This window comes from Arvicanthis niloticus, chromosome 2 (genome assembly GCF_011762505.2).
Source record: "Arvicanthis niloticus isolate mArvNil1 chromosome 2, mArvNil1.pat.X, whole genome shotgun sequence".
Lineage (NCBI taxonomy): Eukaryota > Metazoa > Chordata > Mammalia > Rodentia > Muridae > Arvicanthis > Arvicanthis niloticus.
The window spans coordinates 90731002-90755448 of NC_047659.1; the positions used below are offsets into that span (position 1 = coordinate 90731002).

A 24447-nucleotide genomic window follows, 5' to 3' on the forward strand; every position below is an offset into this window, starting at 1 on the left:
ACAACAAGAGGAGGTAAAGAGTTGTTTCTCTTTAGAAATTCATCAAAGACTGGAAAGATCCCAGCAGGTAAAGGTATTTGCCACCAACCCTGAAAGCTAAACTCAATCCCTGGAACGCATAGGGTGAAAGATGGCTTAAATGCTTCCTCTGGCATCCACCTCATCCATGCCTGTGCTCTGGCAGACACATGCCCAAACACAAACGAAATCAGTAATGTAAAACCAAACAAAACAGGAATTTATCATTAAGAAATAAGCCGCCGTATTTCCACTACTACTAGGTCTTCAGATTTATTAGGTTCCTGATGTTAGGTCCTCTGGCTTTGACTCTTTTATTTGCTTCAAGCGTTTTTGTTTTGTTTTGAACTGTTTTAGTTTATGGTGACAAAGTCTCATTATGTAGCCTTGGCTGGCCTGAACTCACTATGTAGACTTACTAGCCTCCCACATGCAGACCGCCCTCACTATCCCTGGCACATGCCGCCATGTCTTGGGATGTCAAACAGTCCCCAACAGTCACCTCAGTATCTTCACCTGTCAAGTCAGCCATCCTCTCAGCAACAGTTGATTATTAAGGATAGCATCTTTTTTTTTTTTTAATTAGCATAAAAAAATCTCATTTTTTTCCATTCAACTAGTAGTAAACCTGTTAAAACATTTCATTTCAGCTGACTCTCAAATACACAGTGATTTTATTTCCTACGTAAATTAAAGTCTGTTGGAGTATTTTGAGATTATACATGGAGTAACATGGAAGACTGATAGAAAGCCCTCTGGTAAGCATCAAAAGTAAGCGAACAGGCATCAAGCTGTACACTTAAAAGTCCCATGCATATATGTTTTATTTTAATTTAAAAAAAAAAAAAAAAAAAAGCAAAGCAGATCATGCCTGTAATCCCAACACATAAAGCTGAGGCAGATTGACTGCCATGAATTCAAGGCCCACTTGGACTACAGAGTAAGACCTGTCTCAAAAAAAGAAAAAAAGAAAAAAAGAAAAGAAATGAGTAGATATACAGAATACCATGTGCCTTGGCATCAGGTTTCAAGAACATTGTGAGAATCAAAATTGTTAAGATATTCCACTGATTTGTACATGTATGTGTAGTACTCAAGGTTCTCTGAACTAACTCTCAACCTTAATACTGTTGGAAAATTGTTAGCTCATTATGTATAAAAAGCTATTTCTGGCAAAAGAAGAATGTTTTGGTAACAAGTGGTCAAATGGTTACCATTAAACCTGTCAGAACTGGAATACTGGTCTATGAAGAAAAGGTTTTCCCAAACTGAAAACTTTAACAAGTAATTGTATTGGTAAAGATATACTGGCAGCCTCACAAAGTTAAGCATTGTTATCACATGACCCAGCAACTTCCCTGCTAAGTATACATCCAGGAGAAATGAAAACATACAGAAACCTATACTAATATTAATAGTAGCATACAAAAGCACCCAAAGAGGGAGAAATCAGCTCATTAACTGAAAAGCAAACAAAAATGTTTTATAAATAAAAACTATTTGGCAATAAAAAAATGAATGACATACTAGTAATACATAGTACAATATAAACAAACCTTGTAGAGGTTACACCATGTGAGAGAAGCTGGATTAAAAAGTACCATGTTATCTGATTCCATTTGTATGAAATGTCCGGAATGAACACATTTACAAGAAACACACATGCATGAGGCCCTGGATTCAATTCTAACACCATCCAAAAACAAACAACAACCAGAGCTGCATGTGGTGGCACATGCCAGCACTTGGAAGGTGGAGATGGGAGAACAAGGAGTTCAAGGTCACCTTACTATACAAGACCAAGTCTCAAATAAATACATAAAATAAAAATAAGTAGCAAAAAAGAAGGTAGACTGGTGGGTGCCTGGCACAAAGAAAACAATGAGAGGCAGAAGCCAAGGCATAAAGGTTTCTTTCTGAAGTGAGGAAAGTGTTCTAGAACTGAGACACTGATGACGAAAACACACACTACAAATATACTCAGAAAACATTCAATTATCTACTTCCAAAAGCTGGATTTATGTTATGTGAATCCTATCACAATAAAGCTCTTAACAGTTATTTCATATAAGTTAAAATAGTGTGGTTGTGAGCGTTCTCTTGAAACTCTCACCTCCTTATCTTTACTATATTTATTTTGGTGAAGTTTCTTATATTTGTGTAATCGAAGCATGTTGTGAAGTTCTTCTCTGCTGAGACTGAGTTCTTCTTCTTCATCATCATTGTCTTCACTCTGAGAATCTGCCTCACTGGACTCATCACTTAAAAGAATGCTCTAGAAAAGGGGTGAAAATGGAATATAACTTTTGCTGTGAAGCAATTTCTTTTACAATCCAACTAATTTTTCCCAGATGGTAAAACAATGGCCAAAACAGCCAGAGTATAGTCATTTCTGATTCTTACACTAATCTTTAATTTAACTAAAAACCCTAAATGTTAAATATATAAAGGTAAACAAAAAAAAAATAGAGTATATCAATAAGGAAAAAGAATATAGCATATAAAGGAACAAGGACAAAGCAAGGTGTTGATGGCTAAAGAGGGAGAAAAAAAACTCAAATATCCAGTAGTTCATGAATGGATAAATAAAATGCAGTACATTCAGATGACTAGGCCCTAAGGAGAAGTGAAGTACTAATATATACCACAACATAATAAACCTCAAAGCATTATACCAAGTGAGAAAGCCAGCCACAAAAGCCCACAGACTATGATTTAATTTATATGAAATGTCTAGAATGGGCAAATTAATAGAGAGAAAATAGATTAATAGGCAGCAGAGACTGAAGGACTCTGAGGATGGGAGTGTCTGCTAATGAGCACAGGGCTTCTGTATGAAATGATGAAATGGTCTGAAATTAGACAACAGTAACTCCCAGAAGTTTGTGAACATATTAAAAACTACTAAGTCACACAAGTTTAAAGTTTACATTTTATGGTCAGTGACTTAGTATATCCTAAATTTTAACCCTCTGAAACAGGGTTTCGTCTGTGTAGCCCTGGCTGTCCTTGAACTCATAGAGACCTGCCTCTGCCTTCTGACTGCTGAGAGTCAGGTGTGTCACCTAACTACATATCAATTTTTATTTTTAGATTTACTTATTTTGCATGTATTTGGTTTGCCTGCATGCGATTATATGAACTCTGTGCATGTTCTGTGTCTGCAGAGGTCAGAAGGTATCAGACTCCCTGGAACTTTAGTTATGGATGGCTGCGAGACACTACGTATGTGCTGAGAAGAGAACCCAGGTCCTCAGCAAAAGTAACTAGTGTTCTGAATCACCTCTCCAGAGCCATATCTCAATGTTTTAAAATTTAACAACTAAGTATAAAGGTTTCTGTAGTTCTAACTTCCTAAAATCTTTTGGAAAGAAAACAAGTTAGACTTTAAACCCATGAGTTTTAAAGGACATGGTAATAACAGTAAAGGTTTATATTACAGCAAAACTTAAAGTTGTAAATTATTAGTTTTTTTTTTTTTAAATTAAATGTTTGCACATGCTAAGTAAAAAAAAAACTTTTTAATAGAAAAAAAAATCACTATTTAGTTTGGCCATTCACAGTAACAGTGTAAATATAAATACTACACCAGTCTACCTGCATATGACTATGACCTGAGTAAGTGCATCCCTAGAATACACAAGAGAATGCAGGCCTACACATTGTCAGGTTCTAAGCTTACCTCTACCACCCATTCACTGTGCACCAGCCGGACTGACCTCTCCTCCCCAAACATACCAAGTTGCTTCTTTTTTAATGATTCTTGTATATGTTTCCTATGCTCTTACCTTTAACACTCACATGGTTCACTCTGACCATTCAGAAATGATCTGTAGAAATGCTACCTTGAAGTTGTATTTACTTGTTTACAGTCTTACTCATTACACCTCCCTCTTTTAGAGTATAAATGATAGAGCAGCCTTGTCTCCTACAATAATAGTACATGGCACATGGATGCATTCTGAGAATTTATTGAATGAAGTACTCAAAAATTCATGAAAACTAAATTAACATTCCTAAATACAAGATAATGAAGGGAGGATCTTATCTGATCAATTTCTCCTCTTTTCTCAGTGTGTCGTATTTAATGAAACACCTATAAAAAATTACTTTGTTGAATTTTCTTCACAAAACAAACTCCAGTATAAAATAACTATCTCTAGAAAACTTTCAATATTCCAGAATGGTCCGATAACTTTTCTTCTAATTATAATCTTAGTAGGTTATGTGGACTGGAAATGTTCTGTCTTATCTCTTACCTTTAGCCACTTTCTGCTTTTCTTCAACTTAGAGAAGTTATATAAATTCCCCTTGTCAGATTTTGATTCTGGATAAAGAAACATAAAGAGTAAAAAAAAAAAAACCAAAAAACAAAAAAAAAAAAAAAATGAAACGCTGACTGCCCCCAAGAGAACTGCAGCTGCAGAGGGCTCCCACTCCACACTGACCTGACTGCAGAACTCCGTTCAGTGAATATGGGTTCAACAACCCAGAACTGCTTGCTCCGGAGGTTTCACCAAGCAATGAATTTGGAGGCTCTTCTTTTACTTGTATTAAGGGATCCCCAGACTCGGGCAATAAGGGATTATTGTCATCCAGTCCATCTTCACTGTCATCACTATAAATGGAAGAATTTTAAGTTCATAATTAAAGGGGTTATCCAACAAAAAACACATTTTGAGCCTAGTGTAATGGTACATGCCTATAAACATAGCACCTAGTGGAGACAGGAGGATCCAGATTTCAGGGTCAGTTGAGGTCAGTATGGGCTACATGAGACTGTCCTCAAATATAAATATATATATACATTTATGTGTGTACATAATCTAAGTGGTCAGGCAAGATAAACCTTTAAAGCCAGTGCTCCAGGGGTAGAGGCAGGAGATATGTGAGTTCTAGGCAAGTCTGGGCTACATAATGAGACTATGTCTCAAAAAAAAAAAAAGAAAAGAAAAGAAAGGAAAAGAGAGAGAGGAAGAGAGAAAGGGAGGGAAGAAAGGAGGGAAGGAGAGAGAAAGAAAAGGAAAGAGAAAGAAAAAGGATTAAGTGGCTGATTAAGGTTACTATAAATGAAAACTTAAAGAACAAATAGTCTTTGAAAAAGTTGATTGTTTTATTTGAAAAAAAAAAGAAAGAAAATACTAAAAGTAAAAGCCATATAAAGTTTAACCTTAAATCCTAAAGACAGAAATTGGAAATGTAATAAAACATTGTCAGAGATAAAAATAACACACCTAGAAATATTCCTGTTGAAGATGGCTGATGTTTGTCGTAGAAAATGATCCAATCGCAAGGCCCTCTCCAGGTACTGAAGATATAGGGGCTTTGCCAGCTCAGTGCAGCTGCCATCGTCCCCGGCACCCAACTCCGAGGCCATAGAACAAATCTGTCTTCATGCACGAGGACCTCCAACAGCACAGCTGAAGAATGGAGATAAGTTAAAAAAAAAAAATCAAAGATTATTCCTCTCTTTCCCTTCTCCTACATAGTTGCCTTCAGTATAAACAAGAATCAGGCTCTCTCAAACACAAGACACTGAGACAACAACAGACTACAAAAAGTTCATTAGACACTGCCTTCTAATGTAAGGGCAAAGTATAGAAACACTGCCATCAACTGCAACACAATTTATGAAGCACTTTCACAAACAACCCTGAGATTTTATACTCACTTCTTGTTTCCTCCATTAATTACAAGAATGAATTACAATTATCAAAGTGAAGTGCTGACTGTGTGCACTGTGCAGGACAGTACTTCTTTCCAACATCACCTTCATTTTATATTTATATTCATTCATGTTTAAAGTATCCTACTTACCACAACAATATATAATCAGAATATTCTACAAAATCTCTCCTAAGAACTGGAATTAAAATTTTGGTCTTTGGTTTTTTTTTTTTGTTTTTTTTTTTTTGTTTTTTTTTTTTAAAGCAGAGGGATCATAGATTAAAGAAAAGTATAAATTTTCCTGGAGTAGAAAGACTCCCAAGAGGAATACCTTCTTTTAAAATCCTATTAGACACATTCCAATCTTTAGGTAAAGAGTACTCCGTTTATATTGACTCACACTGCCATTTCTAAGGATGGAAAAACTATTACTACATTGACAAAGCAACACACCACTGACTGGCCTGCTCAGAGGCTCTATACAGTCCCGGTTATACTGACTGTATGTCAGCTCCTCATAATAGCCTGATGACCGTGTTTAGTCTACTTATGTGCTCTTGCACACAAACACACACTTTAAAAAGTCTATAGAAAAAAAGAGTCTACTAGTGTGAGGATGTTTATATTATTGGTCTATTACTAGTTCAGAGTTAGAGCATTCTTAGCCTGTGAGAGGCCCTAAGTAGAATATCAGAAACTTAAAAGTCCCAATTCTTTACCACCAGTCTCTGCTACAAATAGCAAAACCAGGAAGTGCCATCATTAAGCTGACCAGTCTCCACAAGGACATTCTCCCTTCACATAGTGGTTTGAACTCTAAATGATTTGGTCACTTTATCCTGGTAAATAAATCACAAAGTTCTTGATTAGGAAGAGATAACTATGTACCAAACACCAAACTAAGAAGCAAATACAAGGAGAAAAACTGGCTTGCCTTCAAAGAGCAAAAGTAGGCAGAGTACTCAACCAGGAAGGCAAGAAACATTCTGCTCAGTCTAAGCCTTAACCCTAAAGCACTAGTTCTCAACCTTCCTAATGCTGCGACCCTACAATATGGTTCCGCCTGGTGTGGTGAGCCCATCAGAATTATTTTCATTGCTACTTCACAGCTGTAATTTTGCTATAATCACACAATTACAAATCATAACATAATAATATCTATGTTTTCTTTTTTTTACCAGTTGCATGTGAGGTTTATTCAGGAGATAAGGGCAAAGGTGACAGCAAAAAGGGAGGGAAGAACAATATCTATGTTTTCTGATGATCTTAGGCAACCCCTGTAAAAGAGTCTTCCTAACCTCCCTCAAGAGTTGAGAACCCTGCCCTAAGGGTTCACTATAATATGGGAACAATAGCAACTTAACAAGCCATAAGCTTCCAGCTTATTCAAAGCATAGTTCTTGAGATAAAAAAGTAATGCCTACATTTTAAAAGTGCAGAACTCCTGCCTTAAAAAGGTTGTCCTTTCCACAGTGGCAAAGAAAAAAATTATAATGCCACCCTATAAGTATATTGTGAAAAATATATATATATATATATTAAAATTTTATTTATTGTATGTGAGTACAGTGTTGCTCTCTTATTACACACCAGAAGAGGGTAGCAGATCTTATTACAGATGGTTGTGAGCCACCATGTGGTGCTAGGAACTGAACTCAAGACCTCTGGAAGAGCAGCCTGTTAGCTGCTGAGCCATCACTCCAGCCCGATTATATATTTTCTTAATCCTATTTTTTCTTCCTTAATGAAATCTGCATGCTATTTCTCAAATGAAATATACAGTTATTCCTAAGTATACACAGGATATTGATTTTAGAATCCCTGCAAAACCCATAGCCATGGGTGTGTTCACATTAAAATGGCATATGTGTTTATAACCCTCATATGTCCTATTTACTGTGAACTTCTCAGTTACTTTTATCTAATACACTACAAATGCTACGCAAATATTTGTACTGTATTAAGTATATAACAAGAAAAAAAAATCTACACATGGTCTAACTTTTCCAAGTATTTTTGAATGTGGGTAAATCTTCAAACAATCTTGAATATCAGGCATGCCTGAAAGGAAGAGCACTAAAAACAGCAGCATCTCAGCTGGAGATGTAGCTCAGGTGGAACAGTATTTGTCTTGTATGCACAAATCCTGTTTAGTTCCCAGTAGAGCAAGGAGGATCAGACTTTCAAGGTTATACTCAGCAACACAGTAAGTTCAAGTCCAGCCTAAGGTACACAGGAACATATTACAAAAAACAACACCAAACAAAAACAGGGCTAGTCTGATGGCTCAGGAGATAAAACTGTGTGCCTGCAAGCCTGATGACCCGAGTTCAATTCCAAGGATATACATGGTGGAAGAAGAGAACCACCTCCCACAAATTGTCTTTTCTTCTCCATAGCTGTGCTATGGAGTGGGCACACAAGCCGGACACACATACACACACAAACACATGCTTGTGCACAGACACAAATAAATAAATGTTGATTTATAAAAAACTTGGGGCCTGGAGAGATGGCTCAGTGGTTAAGAGCACTAGCTGCTCTTCCAAGTTCCTGAGTAGAATTCCCAGCAACTACATGATAGGTCACAATCACTAGAAGATCTGATGCCCTCTTCTGGTATGCAGATATACATGCCGACATAACATCCACATAAATAAAATAATAGTTTTTAAAAGAATTTAAAGAATGTCACTATTAAAAAAAACAAAGCTGGCCACGATGGAACACACTTTTATTTCCAGCACTTCCAGAGGCAGGTAGATCTCTGAGATTTTGAAGCCAGCCTGGTTTACAGAGCAAGTTCCAGACATGGCTGTTACATAAACTCTTGTCTAAAACAACAACAAACCCAAACCAAACAAACAAAAACAGGGCAGCAGCAACAAATCCAAATCAACAGGTACATCAAATAAGAAGCATCCCCAATATCAAAGCTGAAACAAACTTGTTTTGTTTACACTCCTTATCTATGGGTCTCTATTCTTTATCATATGTATTTCCTGCATCAATTCTATAATTGGTCATTTCTCCAAGAAGCTTTAATTACTACTTTATTACAAACAAAAACCATAAATGACCAAGGCAACGTATAAAGAAAAGCATTTTAATGGTGGCTTGCTTACAATTGCTAGTCCATGATCATCGTGGCAAGGAGGACGGAGGAAAAAACAGGCGGTATTTAATGCTAGACCAATACCTGAGAGCCTGTATCCTGATCCACAGGCAGAAGCAGAAAGAGAATGAACTGGACCTAGTGGGGGTTTTAAGACCTCAAACCCCCAACCAGTGATAGACATCCTCCAACAAGGTCACACCTCTTAATCCTTTCTACACAGTCCACCAACTGGAAACCAAACATTCAAACACATGAAGCTATAGGGGCCATTCTCACATTCTCCTTGGAACCACAACACAGCCTTTTCCTTTTCCTAAAGATAAACCATATAGGCACTAGCTGGGAAATAATAGTGCACAACTTTAATCCCAGCTCTTGGGAGTCAGAGGTAATTGGGTCTCTTGAGTTAGAAGCCAACCTGGTCTATAGAGTTCCAGTACAGCCAGGACTACACAGAGAAACCCTATCTTGAAAAACCAAAGAGATGGAGAGATAGTTCAGCAGCTAAGTGTATTGGTTATTCTTCCAAAGGTCCTGAGTTCAATTTTCAGTAACCCCATAGTGGCTCACAACCATCTGTAACAGGATCAGATGCTGCTCTCTTCTGTCATGCAGACATACATGCAAATTGAGCACTCATATAAATAAATTTTAAAATCTTAAAAAAAGAAAGAAAAAACAAAACAAACAAAAAAGATCTAGGCACTAGGTATACTACGTGATGTCATTATGTAACTTTTTAAACTAATACATCATGGATGTGTTATATATGTCCATACTAAACAGGGCATGTATCTCAACATTTCTAAGTATAGTAATCTGTATGTATATATTAAGCTAAGCAGGTTCATACTGAAATAACTCCCTTTCCTTGCTTGACTATATATTCCGAACACTGCAAAGCTAGGCATGATGGCACATACACCTTTAATCCCAGCACTTGGGAAGGAGTAAATGGATCTCTGCGTTCAAGGTCAGCCTGACCTACAGACTGAGTTCCAGGACATCCAGAGCTACACAGAAAATTTCCATTTCAACAGTGAGCAGCCTGTGTCCAGTCACTCATTTAGTTAACTGTCCAACTGTAGTATGCATGCAACCTGCAGCCCTATGAAATACAACTTTATCAATTATCTCACTCCATCTTTACTCTTTTGTATGTCTAAGTTTGTGCATAATGTGAGTATGTGCCATGGGTATGTGGAGATCAGTGCTTTACAGGTTTGGGGATCAAAGTAAAATTGACTGGCAAGTTTTCTATTTTTTCTATCTACTGAACCATCTCAATGGCCTCTCCATCTTATTGTGTGTGTGTGTGGGGGGGGTGTTTCTCACTGAACCTGGAATTTGCCAATTTAGTAGCTTAGTGGTTGAGCTTGGTCTGTTGTTATGTATTGTAATGCTGAATTCTGTACCAGAATGGCTAGGCCCTAGAGGGAGCGGATTCTCACTTTTACCAGCCTTTGTTGTGTAAACCTTGTTCCTTAATTTAAAACTGTTTTGAGATTTTTGTGGGTTGCAATGTATTATAATGCTAAATACTGGCCCAGGGTAGCGGAAGAGATGTTAAGTTATCCCTGATTGGTGAATAATGCCTACAGCTGGGCAGAAGAGAGATAGGTGGAGTTTTGGTTCTTGGGCTGGGAGGAACGAGGCAGGGACCACGAGAAAGAGAAAAAAAACATGCCTCCCCCCCAGACTGGCAAAATGGACTAAGAGCAGCCCAGGCAGAACATGGAAAATTATAACTTGGGGGTTATTGATAGGGAGGTAGATACTAATAGCTTAGAGGGTAGATATCTGCCCAGCTCTAGAGCTTTAAAGGCTTGCAAATATAAAGGCTTTGTGTCTTTTATCTGGAAACTAAAGGATCTAAGGCAGGATAAAAACCCAATTAAATATTTTCTACAATATTGGTGGGCCAGCAAGTCTCTGGAATCATGCTGCCTCCACCTCCATCACTGTGACTCAAGTGCACGCCTCTAGACCCATTTTTTTACTTTTTAAATTGAAATGGTAGAGGTGTTAGTATTCTGTCTAAACTCCACCTCCACAGTTACCTGGCAACAGCCAGGTATGCTACTCCCCACAGTTACCTGGCAACTGCCAGGTAGGCCTGGTCCACTATAAAAGGGGCTGCTTGCCCCTTCCTCACTCTTTTACCCTCTTAATCTCTTACTCTTACTCTCTGGCTTCTCTGTCCCCTCCCCGCCCCCAACGTGGTCATGGCCGGCCTCTACTTCTCTACCCCTCTGCTTCTCTTCTCTCTCTCTCTGTTTCTCTCTCTCTCTCTCTCTCTCTCTCTCTCTCTCTCTCTCTCTCTCTCTCTCTCTGCCTCTACTACCCTCCTGGCTCCCTTCCCCATGCCCTCAATAAACTCTATTCAGTTATACTATACCAGTGTGTGCTGTCCCTCAGGGGGAAGAGATGCCTCTACATGGGCCCGCTGAGACATCCCCTTCCCATACCTCTCCACACACCCACAGAACATACTCTCTTTATCTCTTTAAAAATACTTCACTGGTGCCGTGACTCAGATATAGAAATCTGCAGGTTTGTATCAGACCAGCTACCAAAGGATATCCACACTCACTAGCCTAGCCTAGAACTGGTAAACTCCACCTCAGACTTCTGAAATAACAACTAACAAGAGGTCCAAACTCAGGTCCTCATGACCACATAGCACAGACTTTACCCACTGAGTCATCTTTCCATCCCTCTCTTCTTTTACTAAGATACTTTCATATATTTATAATACGATTAGCATCTCATCAGTCTACATTCCTTCCTGGGAACCTTAGATTTCATAGTGATTTTTTTTACTTTAATTTACACATATTTACTGGACACTGTGGCTCATGCTGGTAACCCCAGCACTCTGGAAGCCTAGGTATACAACAAGACTACCAGCCACAGGCTATCAGTGTCCCTTAAGTGTGGCAGTGCTCAAGAAACTGCTGCTGGGAAGAGCCAAAAGGTGCTCATGAGCAGACAGACAATGCTGGGTAAAGTGTTCCTAAGATATTAAATATAAAATGTCATAGTTTATTGGCCAGATCTGAATGAGGGTGGACTCACACATCTGTAATTTTATAATCCTTAAATTATATCAGACCTATTCTTTTTTTGTTTGTTTTGTTTTGTTGTTGTTGTTGTTTTGTTTTTCAAGACAGGGTTTCTCTGTGTAGCCCTGGCTGTCCTTGAACTCAGAAATCCACCTGCCTCTGCCTCCCAAGTGCTGGGATTAAAGGTGTGCGACACCACTGCCCGGCATCAAACCTATTCTTAAGCCTAAACTACCTTCTACTCTAGTAAACTTAAACATGCACTCTTTATCTATCAACTGTTTTGTTAGAGTGTACATGTGTGTGAACATGCTCATGATCAAGGCATGAGTTGAAGGCCAGAGGGAAACTTTCAGTGTTGGTTCTCTCCTTCCACCATGTGGATGCAGGGAAATGATCAACTTGGATTCAAAAACCTTTACCCACTACAACAACTCTCCAACCCCAGCCATCACTGAAGCCCATCAACCGTTCAGTTCATCTTTCAAGCAGTTTTAATTCTCCCAAGATTTGTTTTTTACCAAACTTACAATTAATATCCTATTTCAGTCTGAAGATAGAACTCAAAGCCTCACACATAGTAGCTAACTATTCTATTACACCATAGGAGTCATATTTCTTCATCTTTATACACAATTTCCTTCATCATTTTCTAGACACTCCCTGTATGCGCAATCTGTTTGGAAATCATATAAAGATCTAAGAGTAAAACCAGAAACAGTGGCTCATCCCTGTAATCACTACACTAGAAAGGTAGGAGTACCTAAAATTCAAGGTCATCCTCTGCTATATAACAAGTTCAAGGCCAGCCTAGACTACAAGGGACACTGTCTAAAAAACAATAGGAACCAGGCGGTGGTAGAACTGGTTTTGGTCCAGCTTTTCAGTTTACAATTTGAGATGCCCAGAGAGGAAAGGTGCCTTGTCAAAGACACAGTTAGCCTGGCAGTGGTGGCTGAGGACTCTAATCCTAGCACTCAGGAGAGAAAGGCAGAGGCAGACAATCTCCAAGTTCAAGACCAGCCTGGTCTATAGAGCAACTTCAAGGATAGCCAGGGCCACACAGAAACCGTGTCTCAAGAAAAGATAAAAAATGGTTTTAGTTTTAAGTGTGTGTGCATATCAGGAATACTACAGACTTAACCAAGGACAACTGAGCTGCACTTCTAGACCTATACATTCATTTTATAATTTTAATTTTTCCTTAAACTGTATTTACTGTGTATGCGAATACCTGCATGTAGAGGAAAGCACAACTTTTAGGAGTTGGTTCTCTCCTTCCACTGAAGGTTTGGGGATCTAAGTTGTGCTGATAGATCCCATAGAAGGCACTCTGACATGCCAACTGTCTGGTCGGGCCGAACTATGCTTTTCATGTTCTTTGGAATGACTTTCCATTGGCCTTTCTGAAAACATATATGCACAACATTCGTAGGGATAAAGTGATCACCATTTGTATATTGCTTAATCCTACAGATGTTTACTCCTCATTTTTCTGTTTCCACATTTTATTCTACTCAGCAACTAACTTCGGGGAAGAAAAGCCACCACATACAAAACTGGAGTAACTCAGTTGTTTATGTGCATGGTGTTTTGCCTCCATGTATATCTGTATGAGGGCATTGGATCCCCTAGAACAGGAGTTATGTTGTGAGCTGTCATGTGTCTGCTGGGATTTGAACCTGAGTCCTCAACTGCTGAGCCATCTCTCCAGCCTTATCACATGTTCTTTCACAGGATGAATGCATATTCATAGCAGCATTTCTTAAGGTTGGTTTGAGACAGGGTCTCATGAGGTAACTCTGCTGCATTCTCTCTGTAAACCGGGCTGGCCTTGAACTCTGAGTTCTGAGATCTACCTAGCTCTGCTTCCCCTGTCCTGAGATAAGGCTGCACCATCATAGGTGTCCGTCCAGCTTTTGTAGCATTACTACTAAAGATACACATAAACCTAAGATACAGAAAACTCCATGCTACGCTACATCAGCTGTTTTCCTCTTACTACACAAGCTCCCTCTCATCTGGAGCAAACCTGAGTGTTATGGCCATCAGCATACTTATTTCCTAAATGACAACGAGAACTAACATTCACTGATGTGCCCTGTACTTTACACGTGACTTAGTTTCAGCAGTAGAAATTGTTTAATTTTCACTTTACAGATTAGATCTAAGCTCAAATTTTAATAATGGCTAGACTTGATGTAATACATCTATAATCTCAATTTATAATCCCAAGTAGCACTCATGAGGCAGATGTGGGAAGCTCAAACTCCAAGTCAGCATAGGCTACAAAGTGAGGCTTTGGACTCACTCTTTCTCTCCCCCCCCCCCCAGCCCCCCAGCAGTAGTTCAGTAATTTACCTACTAAATGTATTCAAACTTAAGTCTTTTTCTATTTTGTTTTTTGTTTTGGTTGGTTTTGTTCCTGTAATTTTTTTTTTTTTTTTTTTAAGAATTTCTCTACTTATCCAGCCTGGCCCAAAACTTGCTGTGTGTAGACCAGGCTGGCCTAGAACTTTTGGAAATCCTACTGCCTCTGTCTCACCAGTCCTATAATAAGGCTGTACCATCATAATTAACAGGTTTTTGTTGTTGAGTTGGGGGTTTTGTTTTGTTTTTTCCTCTGTGGGGGTAGGGTAGACATTTATTTTAATTTTATAATGGTAAGACATCAACCTTATGTGTAATCTTCTATCCAGCTGCCTTTTAAATAGTAAGGAGCATCCATTCATTTCCACAGAACCTTTTCAGGATAACCCCAATGTAAAACTTGCACAAAGAATTTAGTCAGGCTGATTTTTAAGTGTTGTTTTTTTTTTTTTTAATGCACTGGTGTTTTGCCTGCATGTATGTCTGGGTGAGGGGTCAGATCTTGGAGTTATATACAATTGTGAGCTGCCATGTGAGTGTTAGAAATTGAACTTGGGACCTCTGGAAGAGGAGCCAATGCTCTAACCCACTGAGCCATTTCTCTAGCACCTAAGCTGATTCTTAATACCTTCATTTAAAAGGTCTCAGCAATCTGAATCCAAATAAGCCATCAAAATGAAAACATTCAGCTAACATAGCAACCTTAAACTGAGGAGCCTCCACAATCCAAGTACTGGGATTAATATTGTAGTTTTGGGGGTTTTTTTTTATTATTATTTTTTAAGATTGATTGATTGATTGTTTTATGTGAGTACACTGTTGCTATCTTATTACACACCAGAAGAGGGCAGCGTATCTTATTGCAGATGGTTGTGAGCCACCATGTGGTTGCTGGGAATTGAACTTGGGACCTCTGAAGGGCAGAGCCATCTAGTAATTGCTGAGCCATCTCTCTAGCCCAAGGGGTAGGTGTGTTGTTGTTTTTTGATCTTATGTGTGAATGCCTAGTGTCTATGGAGAACAGATGAGGGCATCAGATCCCCTAGAGCTAGAGTTAAGGACAGTTATAAGCTGCCATGTAGACAGAAACATCTGAACCTGGGATCTCTACTAGTACAGCAAGTGCTCTTAATTCCAGTCCCACACAACAGTTCTACTAGGCATCCCTGCCTTGCCTTAAACTCATTTTCTAATCCAAGCAACCTTCCAGCCTCAGCTTCCTAGGAGCAGGAAATTTCAGGCACTCACAGCCACACCCAACTATTAAACCCAAGTCTTTTAAATGGGCAGGCTGCCACAGAACTCACAGTGACCTTGAACTTTTGGCCCATCAGTTGCTATCTCCTGAATGCTGGGATTAGAGGTGTGTGCCACTACAGCCATTTTATATGTCAATTTGGGTCAAATCCAAGCCTTTATATATGGTAGATAAGCACTCTAACAACTGAGGTGTATCACCAGACACTAAATACTACACAACCAGGTTCTCTCTAAACTATTACTGGCTCTCAGTAAATGACCTTGAATCCTTGGTTCTCCTGCCTCCATTTGCCAGAGCTGGGATTATAGCTGTGTGCCACCACAGCCAGTTTACAGAAATTATTTTATAAAGAAACCTAAAATTTTCAGTACAATTTTTATTGCTTTTTTGTTTGTTTTGAGGGTGATGGCTGTTTTTTGAGTTAAGAGTGTATCCTTTGGCTAACATGGAACTTGTTAGATTAAACTGGCTTCAAAACTACAGTGATCCTCCTGCTACTACCTCCAACTTAAGGTTGTAGGTGTATACCACAACACCCTACAAAACCATACAACCTCCCTGTAGGGGAACTACCTACCAGGGTCCAGCATTCCAGGCAGATATGCTAGTCAATATGGCAAGGAGGAGCCATTCAATGTGATGCTTTAGGTAATGAACACCCATCAGGTTAAGAATTCAGCTGTATAAAACTCAACATTCAGCTGCTCATCCTTGATACAAATTTTCTTAGGAAAAAAAATCAATCATGAAGAACCTTGATGCTACATAAAGACTGCCTCCCATATAAGGTCAGTGCAGAAGATAAGTAGTAGAAAATAAATTGTGAAGTCTAATATGAAAAACATTGAACGTGATCTATATTTTTAATAGACAAGAGGAAAAAGAGTCAACTGCACGGCATGCTTTTATAGACATCATAACTAACAATGACTGGGAGTCTGCATGTGGGTTCAGAGCATGGTTCTTACATTTATGTGTTTATGTGCCTTGACACCCTTTGCAATCTAATAAAACCTGTTGTGTTAACCACTTCTCAGAATATCATATGTCAGTTCTAAGTGCCAGGGATCAAACTCAGTTCCTTGTGCACACTAGGCAAGCACTATACAACTGAACATAAGATACAATTTTCTTGTTTTTTGTCTTGATTTTCCAAGGCAGGGTTTTTCTGTATAGCTCTGGCTGTCCTAGAATTCACTATGTAGACCAGGTTGGCCTGCCTCTGCCTTTCAGGTACTAGGACCAAAGGCGTACACCACCACATCTGGCTCAGAATATGATTTTTAAATGTATAAAATATAATATACACTTAAAAATTGTTGTGATTTTAAAATTAGCATTTTATTACTGAATTTAATAACAAGTAGAAGTAATACAGCCAATAAGTCCTACAGTGTGCTGCCTACATTAAGAATTGAAGAAAATGCTTATTCACTTACATGTTATTAAGATGTAAATTGTTTGCACCCAAATTCAGAACCTAATAATAACCCTTGCCCTAGAGCTGAAACTGTGGCTTAGTGATTAGAGCATTTGCCTCCCGTATATGGCACCTGAGGCTGAATCCCTAATACTGTCAGATTAGGTGGAATGAGGAGAAAGTTAGAAAAGGAGGGAGAGAGGGAGGAAGAAGTGACAGAGTCCTGAACAATATCTAAGGTATCATTAGAGAAGCACCAGTGATTTCCTTAACAAAATTAGGATTTGTTAATCAACAATTACTATTAGGACATATTCACAAGAAGATGAACCTGAATTCCTATAGAAAAAAACCAGTGACAGTTTAGGGGAAAACCTGGAAGTATATATAGTTAAGATGACACTGGCTCTGGGTTTGGCAATATAGCTCAGTTAGTAAACCGCTCACGTTGCAGGTATCAGGCCCTGGGTTTTAACCCCATGACCATGTAGACTGGGTGTGGTGGCATATGTCTGTAATCCTAGCTCTTTGGGGATGGTGGCATGAAACTAAGTATTCAAGTTAGCCTCTGCTGACAGCCTGGGCTACAAGTGAACTTACCTCAAACAAAAATGGTTCTTTAAAATATTTCTGGAAAATTCAAAAGGAGAACACTGCCACTTACTGGCCATCTGATTTTACTAAATATTATTTTGTCATCTGTAAAATAGGGATAAATATTAACCAAACTTAATGAAAATTCAAAAGATAGGTATTTTGTTTATTTGCTAACTAGCTTATTAGTTGCTTATTAAACAAATTTATATATAAATCTATATAATATTTAAATATGTTACTAAATATATTTACTCATTTATGTAATTTTTTTCAAAGCCTGTCCTGGAACTCACTCTACATACCAGGCTGGCCTCAAACTCAGAAATCTGAGTGGTGGTATTATAAGCATAAACATGACTGCCCAGCTCATTTACTTAATTTACCTAGAGACATAGTCTGAAGTAACCCAGGCTAGCTTTGAACTTTGGGTCCTTACATGAAATGGTAGCATGCCCAGTATATTTGTTGGGAATTCACCTCAGGGCTTTGTGCGTAACAGGCAAGCATCCTGTAGTTTGAAAAACAGATTTCTGTTTTGTTTTATTTAAGATATTTATTTATTATGAGTACACTGTCCCTGTCTTCAGACACCAGAAAAGAGCATCAGATCTCCTTACAGATGGTTATGAGCCACCATGTAGTTGCTGGAAACTGAACTCAGGACCTCTGGAAGAGCAATCAATGCTCTCCAGCTCCTCCTAATAGGTTTTAATAGCAATGCTTATCTCTTATCTTCTGAATGGTAACACCTATCATATCAAAATTCCGAGGTTTAATTAGTCAACTTTTAAAAACTGTCTTTAGCCTTTAATCTCAGCACTTGGGGAGGCAGAAGCAGGTGGATCTCTGTGTGTTCATGGACAGCCTGGTCTACAAAATGAGATCTAGGACAGACAGGGCTAGACAGTGAAACCTTGTCTCAAAAAAATTAAAGTAAGGGCTGGAGAGATGGCTGAGCGGTTAAGAGCACTGGATGTCTTCCAGAGGTCCTGAGTTCAGTTCCCAGCAACCACATGGTGGCTCACAACCATCTATAATGAGGATCAGATGCCCTCTTCTGGTGTGCCTGAAGACAGCAACAGTGTACTCATATACATTAAATGAATAAATAAATCTTTTTTAAAAAAGAAAATAAATAAATCGATAAATATTGTCTTCAGGATACCAAGTGGCTCAGAGGGTAGAAGTGCTTATGGAACTCACTACATAGCCCAGACTGGCATTGAGCTTAGAGCTGTTGATTCTGGAGCTGGAGAGACAGCTCAGCAGTTAAAACGCTGCTCTTCCAGAGGACCTGAGTTCAATTCCTAGCACCCACAAGGTAGCACACAATTGTCTGTAACCCCAGTTGCAGCAATCTGACACCCTTATACAGATACACATGCAGGAAAACACCAATGCACATAAAATAATATATATATATTTTTTAAATAAGTCAGAGCCCAGCAATCCCAATACTTGGGAGGCAGAGCCTGAGGCAAGCCTAATCTACAGATCAAGTTCCAGAAGAGCTAAGGCTACACAGAGAAACCCTGTCTTGAGAAACCAAAATAAACAAATTTTTTAAATGCTGGGCAGTGGTGGCACTTGTCTTTAATCTCAGTAGGCAGATTTCTGAGTTTGAGACCAGCCTGGTCAACAGAGGGGGTTCTAGAATAGCCAAGGCTAAGAAGAGAAACCCTGTCTCAAAAGAAAAAGCTTCATTCTCTTGGCTTCAGGGTCCTATGGACTCAAATTATAAGCATGCACCACCAGTGGTTTTGGACTGTTGTTGTTGTCACTGTTGTTGTTATTATTATTATTATATTATTTTGGCAGAGGGTAGTGCTATTAGTATAATAGTAGTAGTAGTATTTTTGCGGAGGGTGGTGCTAGGGATCAAATCCAAAGCCCTGAAAATGTACTCTACCACTGAGGAACACCCCAGTCCAGTCAGAGAATTTTTTTCTAGTCACATTCCCTATAAAAAACAAACAAACAAACAAAAAAAACCCTATGTTTGGGCTGGTGAGATGGCTCAACGGTTAAGAGCAATGACTGCTCTTCCGAAGGTCCTGAGTTCAAATCCCAGCAACCACATGGTAGCTCACAACCACCTGTAATGAGATATCTGAAGACAGCTACTGTGTACTTACATATAATAAATAAATAAATAAATACCTTAAAAAACCACAAACCTATGTTCTAAACTAGATTGAGAACTGACAAGATGATTAAGGGGGGCAAAGACACTGGCCTACAAATTGAATGACCTGAGTTTGACCTCAGGAACACACATGGTAGAATTAAAAAAAAAAAAAAAAAAAAAAAAAAGACTCCTACAAGTTGTGTAAATTGTGTAAATTGTCCTTTGACTTCCACACGTGTGATATGGCATGTACACATAAATATACATACTAAATAAAAGTAAATATGTGTATGTGTGTGTGTGTATGTATGTAAATATTTTTTAACTTGGTTTGAATTCCTCTCAAGATGTAGAGCAATCATTCAACTTGGTTTGAATTCCTCTCGAGATGTAGAGCAATCGTTCTCACCCTGTGGGTCCTGACTCCTCTGGGACAAAAGACCCTTTCAGAGCAGTTGCTTAAAACAATCAGAAAACACAGATATTTAAATTACAATCCATAACAAAACTACAGGTATGAAGCAGCAATGAAACTAACTTTATGATTGGGGTCACTTCAACATAAAGAACGTATTAATGGGTTGAAGCACTAGAAGCACTAGCAAGTTTGAGAACCACTGATACAGAGGGAAGAACACAGTAAACTAAAACAATAAAATTTAATCCCTTAAAAACAAAATTCATTTTAGAATATAGACAGATACCAGGGAAGGTGGCTCACAGCTGGAACTGCTGAAAATCTGAGGACACCATGGTTCATAAAGTTCCAAGCCACCTTGGGATACAACATTTTGTGACCCTGTTTTACCCCTCCCCCACTCAAAAAGAGATATGCAGATTTTACTAGCCACAGATACATCATTTACTAACAAAGATACTTTCTGAGAAATGTGACCTTGAGTTATTTCTGTTGTCATGTAAACATTATACAGTGGGCTTATACAAATACATAAGGTATGAACTACTCTATTCCTGGGCTATATGGCAAAGACATGGTCCTGTAATTCCAAAATGTCACTCATGAGTACATTGTGATTATTCAGTACCCTGGAGGCTGGTTCCAGTGCTGCTCTCCCACACCAAAACTCACAGATGCTAAATGCTGCACTGGTTGACATAAAGCACACATCTATCTCTGCACACTTTAAGTCACCATTAGGTCATGTTTAAATGGGACACTAGATAAGCAGGATGTGAATACTTGTTTAGGGAAAAGTACCACGGAAACAAAATTCTGTTCAGAACAGTCAAAACCACCACAGACCTAAGAACACAGCACAAAAGAGGCGAGCAACGTGAACAGTGCTCAGACAAGTACAAGGGAGAACAGAACTTGTGAGCGGGTAAGGCAGCGAAGTTTGCCTACACATCACTCCATTAGCCTGTTCATCAGAGTGCTGGGTCCAAAGCAAATTCAAATTCTGCTTTTTGAAAAGTTTTGAAGGTTTTAGCCCAAAGTTGGTTAAGTACAAAGAGGAAGAAGACAATGCCAAAAAACACCAATTTAACAATCTCAAATTGTTGTTTTATAGGGAGAGGGTGATTGTGAATTTCTAGCGTTAAAAAAATAAATAAATAAATAAATAAATAGATAGCCCATAGCTTTATTAGGGGCAGAGGCAAGAGAATTCTGAGTTCAAAACTACCCTGGCTCATAAAAAAACCAGAATGGGGAGCTGGGACATTTTAGCATTAAGAGTGCTTACTGCTCTCGAATAAGAACCAAGGTTTGGTTCCTAGCAACCACATGGTGGCTCACAACCACCTGTAACTCCAGTTCCATGGGATCTGATGCTTTCTTCTAACCGGCCTCCATGGGCTCTGGCATACACATGGGTACATCACTCAGGCTCACATACATATATAAAATATATCTTTAAAAAAAAAAAAGTAACAGCAAGAAAAGAAAAACAGCAAAGTTTACATACTATACCATATATGAACCTTGAACATGTTACATGAAAGCAGCTAGTAAAATGTGGGTACATATTTTAGCATCCCTTTATGTAAGATGGAAATGTCAAGCTTAGCACCTCTTTTGGGCATAGTGTTGCACACCTTTAACCCCAGCACTCAGGAAGCTTAGGCAGATGGATCTGTCAGTTGCAGGACAGCCTGGTCTACATAGTGAGTTGCAGGATAGCTAGAGCTACATTATGAGACCCTATCTCATTTAAAAAACAAAACAAAACCTAAGATAGAATATAGTTTGTCACCAAGTGCTGTGGAAAGAGGAAAAAGTGGTATTTAAGAAGTTTCTAGGCCTTCTTTTAAAGTCACTGTTAAATGGTGGTGATAGTTATACAACTCTGCGTATACTGAAGTTTTCTGAATTGTGCCTGATTCACCTGAACTTCAATCATATCTGATAAAAGTGTTACTCCTTCGGGGAGAAAAAGTCAGGGATGGAAGTGCACAACTACAATAGCACCATGGAGGCTGAGGCAGGAGGATATCAAGTTCCCAGCCATCCAGACTAAAAACAAACAGGAAAAAGAAAAAAAGGGGGAGAACCAAAAAAACAAAAACAAACAAGCAAAAAAAAAAAAAAAAAAAAAAAAAAAAAAAAACCAAGACCGGAAGGAAGGGAGCATCAATAAGTCACAGTGAAAATTAGGAATGCACATCATGTATCACTAACTGAGAAAACTAAGCTGATCACCAGCGATGTTTAAGGAGTTCAACCTCCAAATTCCTTCCTAAGAAGTACAAGAATGTAAATCAAAGAGTCCTGAGAACAGTTCTTAACTAAAATAGTTAAATGCCTTCTTCGGCAATATCCAACTTCTAAACTGTAGGGGGCTTCCATCCTCCGTGATTACGGAAGTAGTACTTTTCATCAGCAAGCTCAAGAAGGAATTGTCAAAGTAAGATGACACTTGCTTAGATGCACTGCAAAAGCCTCAAAAACCCAGAAGGGATGTAACAGACACATTTCTAAGTCTGTGCACGTGTCAGCCTGTCCCCATCTAACACCAACTAGCAACTTGCATCATTTACCCATATCGTGGCTCGCTCCTCAGAAAGTGATACTCTATCAAGTCCTCCGATCTCATTCGTTTAAATTGACAGGTAGAACCCTCACCCGGTTCCTAGTCCAACCCAGAAAGCCTCCGCCCTGCCCCTCCCCACTTCCAAACCCACACACGTGTTAGACCGACACCGCCCCACCGGGTCCCACGTGCACCTGGTCTAACACTCCCCACGTGTGGGTGCTCCACGGGCTTCCTCGGGTAGCTGAGGTCACCCATAACCCCAGAGATCCAGAGGTACGACAGAAAAGCCGAGGCCCAGGTCTCTGAGGTTCCAACCCTATGGGGAGTGTCCACACCCATCCTCTCTACTAACCCCAACAAATCCAAGGGCCGGGGGCGACGGCCCCTTTAAGAAGCGGCCCAGTCGTCGCCCGCAGAGAGGGGCGCATAGGGGCCTACACTACACCCCCTCCGTCCACCCACCCACGTCTACTCAACCTCACCTCGGGCCGAGGGGCCCCGCCGCCGCGGCGGCGGCGGAGGGGGGGCGGGGTGCGGGCGGGGTCCGGAGGGGGGGGTCGCCCCGCCGACTGTGGAGCCGCGGTTCGCTCTCTGAGGCCGAGGGACGGTGACTGCGTTGGACGGGAACGCTCCTAGCTCGCTCCCTCGGCGGCTCCTGGGACCCCAAGATGGCGGCGGCGCTGAGGCGGCTGCGGGCGCTGGGCCGGCGGCGGCGGCGGCCACTTTCACTCACTGAGAGGAGCGGAGCAGGGACACGGGGAGCCATGGCGGGGGGGAGGAGAGGCGCCATAGCCAGGCCAGAACAATCGAGCAGGTACTCGGCTGGCTTACCCCCGCCCCGCCCACGCTCACTGCTAGTCGCTAGCCCGCGTCCACTGACAGTGCCGCTACGGTCGGCCTCGTGCAACTTGTACCCCGCCGCTGCCGCCTGACGCCCCGCGCGGACCGGGGTTCTGGGGGAGACCCTCATCTATACTATCTGAGTGCAGATTGGTCGGGGCTGGGACTGGCGAAGATTGCCGAAAGGCGACGGGGAGGAGGAGGATGTCATCGCTGGAGTGAGCAAGCAGATCTCGCGGGAGGAGATGTCGCGAGATCTCAGCGGCCCTGCAACCGCCGAAGAAAGGTTACTTTTCCCGGAAGTAACGTCAATGGAAACCGCCCAAGATCCTGGGAATAATCTTGTTCTTGCCGGTGGGAGGGGCTACTTGGCGTTCTCTCTGGAAGTTTTCTCCAGGTAGTGGGCCTACCCTGAAACCAGCTTGAGCAGGGGCGATCCTTGTACGTGCCAACTTGGAGACGTCTCCTATTCGTCTTCCTGACGACGCAGTCCACCTTCGGCGCAAGAGTGTTGGCGCAGAGGCGCTTTCACCTTCCATACACTTTCCTTTTCCCCAGTGGGGTGAGTCGCCCTGCCTACACTGGAGCAACCGCAGGATTGGGGCGGGAGGGGGCGGGGCGGGGTTGTTTGTAGACCGAGTCTCTCTCTAGCTCAGGCTAGCCTCAAGTTCGGGGAAAGTCTCCTGCCTCAACATCCCGAGTACTGACGTTAAGTGTGCGCCATCATGCCATCTTCTGTATTTAATCCACTCGTTTCCAAGGAATTGTTGGACTTCACCCTTTCGTTTTCTGCAAGAATCACTTGTTGGTTTAATATTATCTGTTTTGTCTGTACTGTGCCTTGAGTAACTCCAATTGGGTCCAAGTTACATCCTTTGGAACTGATCTGCTTAAATTAAAGACTAGAAAAATTTTTAAAAAGAATGTTCTTTTTATTTTTTAATGTCTCTTGGCCTCGATAGGCCTT

The 24447-nt window shown here is 40.2% G+C and overlaps 1 protein-coding gene across 1 annotated transcript in view; it reads right to left on the reverse strand.

The window, feature by feature from the left end:
* The window catches only part of Ino80 (INO80 complex ATPase subunit), an 86166-nt gene extending 62971 nt beyond the window's left edge, over positions 1-23195 (reverse strand). The window contains exons 1-5 of the mRNA XM_034495774.2: positions 23123-23195; positions 5253-5438; positions 4467-4636; positions 4278-4345; positions 2132-2293 (exon numbers count right to left, since the gene is read on the reverse strand). Coding sequence (XP_034351665.1) covers positions 2132-2293; positions 4278-4345; positions 4467-4636; positions 5253-5395 — 543 coding nt within the window. The 5' untranslated portion in view covers positions 5396-5438; positions 23123-23195. The remainder of the gene's footprint in view (positions 1-2131; positions 2294-4277; positions 4346-4466; positions 4637-5252; positions 5439-23122) is intronic.
* Between the last annotated feature and the right edge of the window lie 1252 nt (positions 23196-24447).